Raw genomic sequence first — 9,151 nt, 5'->3', positions numbered from 1 at the left:
AACCTCTCACACCTCCGCACTGGGACATCCATACATCTCCTTTGCACATGTCCGAACCATCTTAGCCTCGATTCCCGCATCTTATCCTCCACCGAAGCCACTCCCACCTTGTCCTGAATATCTTCATTTTTAATCCTATCGCTCTTAGTATGCCCACACAAAAGATATTACAAATATAATTTTAATGTAGTTTGAGACGTGCTTAACACGGGCCGAATGATACTAGTAAATGATAGACATGAGATAAATGAATCTATGAACTGATAGACTGATATACATAAAATATACACAAATATACATGGGAAAACAGATATGAAGTTGTCTACAATCTCGAGTTTTCAATCTGAATCAGCTTAAATCCGCCTCAAATCATCTCCAAACACCTCAAAGTTTCTTGAGATGTTCCAACAAAAGTAGACATCACTTAAAACAAATCACAAATAACAAATCTAGCTTCAATGGTCTTTAATGATAATTCTCAGATCCTTCTTCAACTTTCTTCTTCACAAATGCATAATTCTTCTTCACATATTTGGTCTCTGGGTTGCAAGGTTTGTGTGAAAATAACATTCCTACATTATTCTAGTGAAATTGTTAGACCGATAGTGTAACTGGGAACTTAAATCTGAACTTGACGATATTGATTAGCACGCTGAGTTGAAAGTTTGAGCTATTAAAATATTGAAATCTCAAATTCTCAATTGATGGGTTTTGAATACCAAATCTAGTATTATTGATGAAGAAGCCAATACAAAAACCTGAAATTTTATGTTGTTGGTTATAATTTACCAATTTTCAACTTAAATTGTCAAACAATGACAACAAGAAAATTTTTAGTCATTTCTTGTCACTCAGTGGGCCGATTCGTACTCAAATGCCAATCGATTTCTCTTTATTTTTCTTGTTATCCATCATTTTTTTTTGATAATGACCTGTAAATATTATTATTACCACACCAACCAACCAACAAAACAACATAAGGAGCACCTGAATTCCTTAGCCACCCTTCATAGGTTCACAAGGATATCGTTATCCATCATTTTATCTCATCTCTTTCGTTTCTTTCTTAAAAGAATCAGTTTTGGGAAAGTTTAATTAGTCAAAATGAACTTAGACTCAGATTACTAATTAATGAAAAGTTCTTTCTAGTTAAAGAGAATAAACTACCAATTAGGCAGTTGGATTTGACTCCCCAATGGATAGAATTCGCCTGGTAATTATGAAAACTCACATCTATAAAAGAGTAAATAATTCACAAACAGCTTAAAATGGGCTAAGGCCTCTATATAGAACAAAATTACAATGGAATACTAGTAATTATAGAGGGAATTAAATGCCTTTGATTACTGCTAATAGTGACTTAATAGGCAATGAGAATACTCTTCCACTTCTACACGTAGCATGTCCTTCTATCCACGCAAAATCCTGTTCATGAAATGCAATTTTATGTCAATTTCAAAGTCTTTAGAAACTTCCAAGTATCATACAATAACATGACAATAAGAATTTAAGTTAGATGCATAATATTGTAAAGAAAAATTATATCATCAGTTTATTGTTATATCAGGTCATTACTCTATTTTTCCGGTTATTTTATTAGGCTTAGTGTGAAGATTTAATCATTGTTGTAAGCCATGTTAACCCATGATTCAAACCCCCTTCTCAAATAAACACATTGTATATATGAAATCAAAATTTTAATGTATATGATTGCTCACCCCCCTTAATAAAAATTCTTCCGTCCACACTGAATTTTAATCGATTTATGCACTCACACACACCTGTGAGGCGTGCCTAATACATAATATGTAGATGAATCAAACTTTACATCCTATTTAAGAATGATATTCAGATAACAAAGTATTTGATATTTGCAAATGTTATAAAACCCCTAGATTTAACAGACATTAAAATCTAAACCCTTTCATAAATTTAAAAGAACAATAAAATCAGAGGTACATAATGAGCTACTAGCAATATATATGTTGTTTCCTTCTTAAATACTCCAAAGAAGATAGTTTCGAAAGTGTCATTCAAATAAACTATAACATATAAAAAATGCAACATAACCTGAGGTTGAGAACAGCATTTTAATAAACTTCATGGGTAGACTTTACTTTAGAGCTTCAATATCTTACAAGACCGATGTGATTTAATTTTGAGCATACCAAAGTACCTAAAACGTATCAACCTTCTGTTTCAAACTGTTTGTCTTACTTTCCTTTTTCTTCCGTTTCAAAAAAGAATGTCTCTTTCCTTTTTTGACAACTCTTTAATTCCAATTTTTCACATGGTATGCTTGAGACCACACGATTAAAGGGCATTTTGATACATTCTACACATCTTTAGTTTAAGACCACAAGATTCAAAAATCTTTTTTACTTTCTTAAACTTAATGTCAAATCAAAACCGAACAAACATTTTGAAACGGGGAGTAACTTATTAGAGTTGGATAGAGGCCCTTTGTCAAAAAATGTTGCACACAAACACAGCAACCCAGCATGAGCCAAGTGGTGCAACATGTATAGGTGCAGAGGTGAATCTAGAGTAAGTGCGTTTAAAATGAGTGCAGATAATAATCTTAACTATTATATGTTATGGCCAGACCCAACTGTCAAGATTATATATAGGCCGAAATGCACAGATATCTGATTTTGGGACTATCATTTAAGCTATATTCTTAGGGCTCATTTGGTACGAGGGATAAGGGATAAATAATTTCGGAATTAAATTTGAGATGAATTTATCTCATGCTTGGTTGGGATAAAATCGCGGTATAACTAATCCCGGGATTAGTTATTCTAGGATTGTAGTGTTATTTTATCCCTTTGGGAGGGTGGAATAACTAATCCCGGGATAAGGGGTCGTTTGGTAGGATGAATAGGATGAGATGAGATTATTAGTCTCATGGGATTGGAATTATCCCATGTTTGGTTGGTGGGATAACTGCTTTGGTATCCCATTCAATCCCATCTATATGGGATAAAAGGTGGGATAAGTTCATGTAGATGGTGGGATAAGTTACCCAATCTTATCACACCCAATCCCATCTACATGGGATAACTTAACCCTCCTACCAAAAGACCCCTTAATGCATAACATTTGCAAGTCTATTCACTTAAGAATAACTTCATACAGGCGGTTTATGAAATTACATATAGATGAGGTTCAGTCATTTTTGCTTGAACTTCAGGCACATTTGGCTGAAGTTCAGCCCCAACTCATTTTAGCCAAGTAACGAATTGGGTTATGACATATTTGTTAGCTCATTTTAATCTGTCCAAATTCAACCCAGCCTGCCCATTGGACATCCCTACTTAAAACATAAAAGCATGCAGATTCATGAAGCTGCCTCAAATCATATTTAAAATTGCTTATTTTTTAACAATAGTTTGTTTAAACATTTCGGTAAGGTAGTAAAATAAGATTCTTTACTTAACATTAATTCCCTGATTCCCTCTGTTCTGTCATTGTTACAAAAAATTAGATAAAGGGAAGTACTTGCATGTCATGAAGCAGGTATTTGATACCAATTATGCATGCAATATCACAGTGTATTTTATTGAAAAATATAGAACACTCTGACAAAGAAGTGAATAAGTGTGATGCCCCACATGATCAGATATAGACAAGAAGCAATCTTGTAAAGATACAAAAGGACAATTAAACATTATAATGCAGATGCACATTTCAAAATTGCCCTTCAATAAGCTGATTTTTAAGTGCTCATTGATGTGAGATTAATTTATTTATTTAATAATAAGATAAGTTAAACAATTATTTAATATCTATATTGTTTCTCGTACATGATCAAAAGATCTGTCATGATGATCATTTGAAAATCCAATGCAAAATTCCCCTTTTCCCTTAAACAGAAATGGATGGTGGAGAAGAACCACATTATTCATGAAATCTTATATATATGAATTTAAATAAGGTACTGCATAATTTTTTATACAATCAGGCTGATCGAGATATAGAAAATAATAAATAACATACATATAAATTAAATTTAATACTCCATCCATCCCCATTTTATATGAAAAACTTTTCATTTTATGTGTTACTCTTGATGACAAATTTGTAGTCACACAAATGTTATAACATGTTTAAGATTACAAGTTCTAAATATCTTATATATATCCACAAAAATTTAATGACATATTTAAGAGATCAAATTTTATAAGTGTTTATACTTTTCTTAAATTCCAGAGGTCTTTTCCGAGATGCTCCAATAAACATGCAAAACTGTATATACCTCAAATTGTTATGCCCAGGAATACCACCAAAGATTGTGGTACATGGCAAGTACCCTTCACTTTATATCAGAGATATCAAATTTGAATCTTAAAAAATAGAGTTGCCCTTAATAGGAAGCATTATACCCAACATAGAACTTTTCGGTGCGAATCCAAATTGATCAGACTTTAAAGTGAGTGTGACAAACAAGGAATGAAGGAAAAAAAAAACTAGGTGTGGCAATGCGGGGGAGGGGACACAAAATCTTCAGAATCCAAAAAAGAATACAAGCAAATGAAACTGATGAAACTGACATAATCTATGTGGAAATATCTTACGATATTTGGGTCTTAATTACTGCAGACAGCTTTATTCATGGCAGCAAGTGAGGAAAAATTTATGGGTCAAATTCTTGACCTTTGCTGTTGGCCAAGACAGAAAATAAGACCTCGAGGTTTTCCCTACTTCACGTGTGTCAAATTCCTTTCTCTTTTTTTCTGTTTTGTCATGTTTCAAGTTCAGCAAGACTGACCTCCGATATATTTGGATGGATAAGATCCCTTCACCTACAATTACAGGTCTTAAGTTCGAACCCTGAAAATAGAAGAAATCTTGATAGGGAGCACATTTTCCTTTTACCAACTTTCTCGGCACGAATTCGAGTTAGTCGGAATTTCCAAACCAGTATCAAACACTGGGGCGTGAAAACTAAAAAATTTAAAAAGTTCTGGAAGACTCTACTTTCAAGGTACATTCAATTATAATGTTGAATCGTGTGATAATCTCATCTAAAATAATTGTTGAATCGTGTCACAATCTCATTTAAAAATTTAAGCAGTCAGAGAAAAACATATTTTTGATTTGCTTAATTATTACATATGCGACAATCTTAACATATTTTTAATGTGCTTAATTATTACATATGCGACAATCTTCTCACATGTAAATCTAACTTCTTTATGAACTAAATATATGTAATCTCTTTTAAAGAAATGAATGGAAGTGAGATTTGAATCCAGGATATCGATGTGATAAGGATTATAAATCTTAATATATAAATATAGAGCCTATGGGATATCAGGAATTAGATTTTTGAACTTATATATACACTAGAATTAATTTGTAGGGTTTGAGATAGAGGGCTGAATCTTTCCCGTTTGATTCCCCTTCTTCATAATCAGAACTTAAGTTTGTTACTTGTAAGTGAAATGCAGTATCTACTTTTCTCCCACTAGGTTTTAGTGTCTTGTCATCATTTGGAGATTGGAAAACCTAGTTCAACACTTTAAACCATCAAAGAACCGATCCAAAGTTTTAAGTTTATGGATTTTAGATTATAGTTTCTTTTTGCTTATTGGGTTTTTGATAGATTATTTATACATATTAAGTAAAAAAAACAAAAAATTCATATAAATATATATAGAGTTTAGACCAAAACTATTGAATTCTATCAAATCCGTAACGTTAACCGTAAATCCGCCCCCATTAACCATCCTCCAGACGATCAGATCTAGTGATGAATGTACTCCAATTGAAGTTCATCCTCACTACATTTGAAGGAAAATCATAGGATTTAACTTACTTTTTACAATGCAGTGTACTTTAATATGTTGAAGCAGGTTATTTGCCTATACTTCAAACTCAAACAAGCTGACCTTGACTATATGAAATCCTCATTTTTTTTATTCATTTTGAAGGCCTATATCTCATATACTATAAAAAAAAAAAACTAATTAGCACTTTAAAGAAGTAAAAGAATTGTGAAGATTTTACCATTTCTCTTTCTTGAGGAATAGCGGAGGAATAGTGGATCTTCAAGAAAATGTGAGGAATCCTGCAGAACTTGAATCATCATCTCCCTTACTTGGGCTAGCCAGCTTATTCTTCTGTTTCTTCTTATAAGCAATGCCACGTGCCTTAGCTTGACACTCCTTGACTTCCCTCAAATACACCCTAATGGTGGCACTCGCGAACGGGTTGGTCTCACTTGACCCACCGTTCTCTTCATAGGCAGCCCGAAGCCTTCCTATGAGAGCATCCAGGCTTCCCCAAGCTTGTCTCAAAGGACAAGCACAGGGAGCCGGAGGCTCAGGTTGACCATAAAACATACAACCTTGTAAGTGAACCTTAGTCTTCCCGAACTGGTCCAAGTATCGGAGGAACTCTAGCACGTGGTTGCTATTGCAATGAGGTAACGGAACTGGTGGCCTTTGATTCTTCAAGTAGTGATTGAAAGTGTTCCAATCTCGTCGTTTTTGAGACTCATATCGACTAGGTAGCTGATCGCGGCTGGGGGATCCCTCAGCCAGCTCTTTGCCCCTATCACTACTTGACATGGTTAGAGGAATTAAAAAAAAAAAAAAATAGATGATCGAGATTTGATTAAGTTTGTGTAAGTTTTAAGTGAGTGAGAAATATTTATTGAGAGTTTAAACAAAAAGGTTGAAGGGAAAAATAAGGTGAAAATGGGAGGGATGATGAAATTGTTGAAATCACATCAATTGGACCAATTGAGATGATGACAAGAAATAATGGGCCATCTGTGTTGCTTTCTAGCTGCTCCTTTTTCTTCATACATTTTAATTAGCCTTGTTTTTTTTCCATATAGAAATTGGCTAAACATTACCATTAAGTCATTAACTATACGTTTTGTAGTAATCTACAATTATGTTATGAAATTTTGTCAAACATTATCCCTCACTGGTTGCCAAGAAACGTGATCTCGATTAGTATCTTTTTTAAAAAGGACAGCGACTAGTTATTAATATATATATATATATATATATATATATATATATATATATATATATATATATATATTACTATTATATATAGAGGGAATGTGAGGACTTTTGTAGTCCTCACAATAATTTCCTAAATTTTTAAAAACTTTTTCATTAATTACTTTTATGTCCTAATTTTATTTATTTAAGTCAATTTTTTTTTTTTGTTTTTAAATCCTACTTTTTCAAAAGTTTATCGAGGACTTTTGTAGTCCTTACAATAATTTTCAAATTTTTTTAAAACTTTTTAATTAATTACTTTTAGGTCCTAATCTTATTTATTTATGTCAATTTTTTTTTGTTTTTGTTTTTAAAGTCTACTTTTCAAAAGCTATCAAACCTCCTACCTCATTTTTCACGTTCTTTGATTTTACGATTGGTGCTCGATATCCGCATTTGAGCCCAATTAATCCGGATAATTCGCCTTCGCATCGCGCCTTTATTCGGGGGAGCGCTTCCTCCAAAGATTTTTTTTTTCATGTCCATGTTCGAACCCCTAATCCCTAATTAAGAGAGGCATTTCCATCCTGTCGCACAAGTTAAATTATGTATTTGTCTTAAAAGTTCATTAACTATGTATAGATTATTTATTTAGAACTAAATAACTTCAGAAAATTAGGATACATAAGTTATAATTTCATCAAAATGGAAGTTAAAATATTAAAGGAGTGGAATGAAAATTTTGCTTTTACATAACTACCCACTTGTGGGACTACAATGGGTATATGGTTGTTGTTGTTGTTGTTGTACACTTGTACTAACACAAATTATATTTCTTTAGTTAAAATATCTGCTTTTATATTGAGTTTGGGCGAAGAGGGCCTCACATAACTAGTATATATATATATATATGTACATGTGAAGGATGTCATTTTAACTGGTACAAAAAAAAAAAAAAAAGAAGAAGAAAGGTGGTGCTAACGTTTTTCACCCCAATTATACAATTGTTTGACTAGCTAACTAAAGGGGTTTAAAATAATGGAAGACTAGCTATTTGAGGACCAATAAGTCTCCTTAATACTTAAGTTAACAGATGAACCAACCCATATACTTCAACATAATTTCTGTTTTGATTCGATTAATTAGTAGAAGTTTTGGATATGGTATAAATTTTTTTTTTTTTTTTTAATCACAAAGGGCCCGTGTGCCTGATATATTCACTGAAGAGAGCTTACAAAAGAAAAGGGGGGCTTGGCCTGACCTCTTAAGCAGTTTAAGGAAAATTACATTGTGATCAGGATGAAATATTCCCTTAAACTGGAAGCAAAATACATGATCAACTGACAAAGAAATTAGCTTTGTCATATCTTATTCTTAAACTAGGCAACTGACAAGCATCCAAGTGGTAAGCACCACAAATGATTCTAGGCAAAAATCTATGATCAGTCAGTAGCATAGGATTATTCAGATTTGCACCGTGTTTAGCTAGGCCATCCGCCACTTGATTGGCCTCTCTATAACAATGTGTGACCTGGAAGTTAGCATGATTCAGTAGAGTATGTAAAGAGCTTAGAGTCTCTCTGAGCTTGGAATTTCTAAGGTCCTTCTGTTCAATCATATTAACAGTCAAAAGAGAATCAAGTTCAAGAATGAACTGATTGTAACCATTTGCCATGCACCATTGTACACCAAACAAAGCAGCACTGGCTTCGGCCAAGTTATTACTTTCGCATCTCGATGGGGCGGAGAAGGCAATAATTAAAGAGCCAAGATGATCCCTGATCACCCCTCCTATTCCAGCTTTTTCACTTTGGGCAAAAAAAACTTCCATCAGTATTGATCTTAACCCATCCAGGCTCTGGTTTCTTCCATTGGACCAGCTTGCAAATAACTTTTAGTTTCATCCTTTCCACTAGACTGCATAGCTGTGTCCATAGCGGAGGAAAGCTGATCTTGGGAAAAGCGTAGGCCATTGTCCTTTGCAAGGTCCAGTCAATCTGAAACAAGATTTTGCTTTGAATAGGTTTCTTTGTGATCTCCATACTTGTAGAGAGCGTAAACTTTTCCATAGAGCCCTTACTAAAGATCACTATTGGAGTGATTTTAAGAATCATCTTGTGTACGCCATTGATAGCTCTCGTCTTCCACCAAGAACTATCGCTCTTTGGATTTTGATTTGTAACTTTGAT

General features: G+C 33.5%; 1 protein-coding gene across 1 annotated transcript; it reads right to left on the bottom strand.

The window, feature by feature from the left end:
- Positions 1–6,037: 6,037 nt before the first annotated feature.
- LOC132053331 (protein LIGHT-DEPENDENT SHORT HYPOCOTYLS 10) lies at positions 6,038–6,746 on the bottom strand. The gene has a single exon (XM_059445309.1). The coding sequence runs from the start codon at positions 6,573–6,575 to the stop codon at positions 6,054–6,056; it is 522 nt and encodes a 173-aa protein (XP_059301292.1). The 5' UTR covers positions 6,576–6,746; the 3' UTR covers positions 6,038–6,053.
- Between the last annotated feature and the right edge of the window lie 2,405 nt (positions 6,747–9,151).

This window comes from Lycium ferocissimum, chromosome 4, assembly GCF_029784015.1.
Source record: "Lycium ferocissimum isolate CSIRO_LF1 chromosome 4, AGI_CSIRO_Lferr_CH_V1, whole genome shotgun sequence".
Lineage (NCBI taxonomy): Eukaryota > Viridiplantae > Streptophyta > Magnoliopsida > Solanales > Solanaceae > Lycium > Lycium ferocissimum.
This window is presented reverse-complemented; position numbering and strand designations above follow the sequence as displayed.

What these genes read in the sequence shown, in the direction of transcription:
- LOC132053331 (XM_059445309.1), bottom strand. Translation starts at nt 6,575, where the DNA reads ATGTCAAGTAGTGATAGGGGCAAAGAGCTGGCTGAGGGATCCCCCAGC.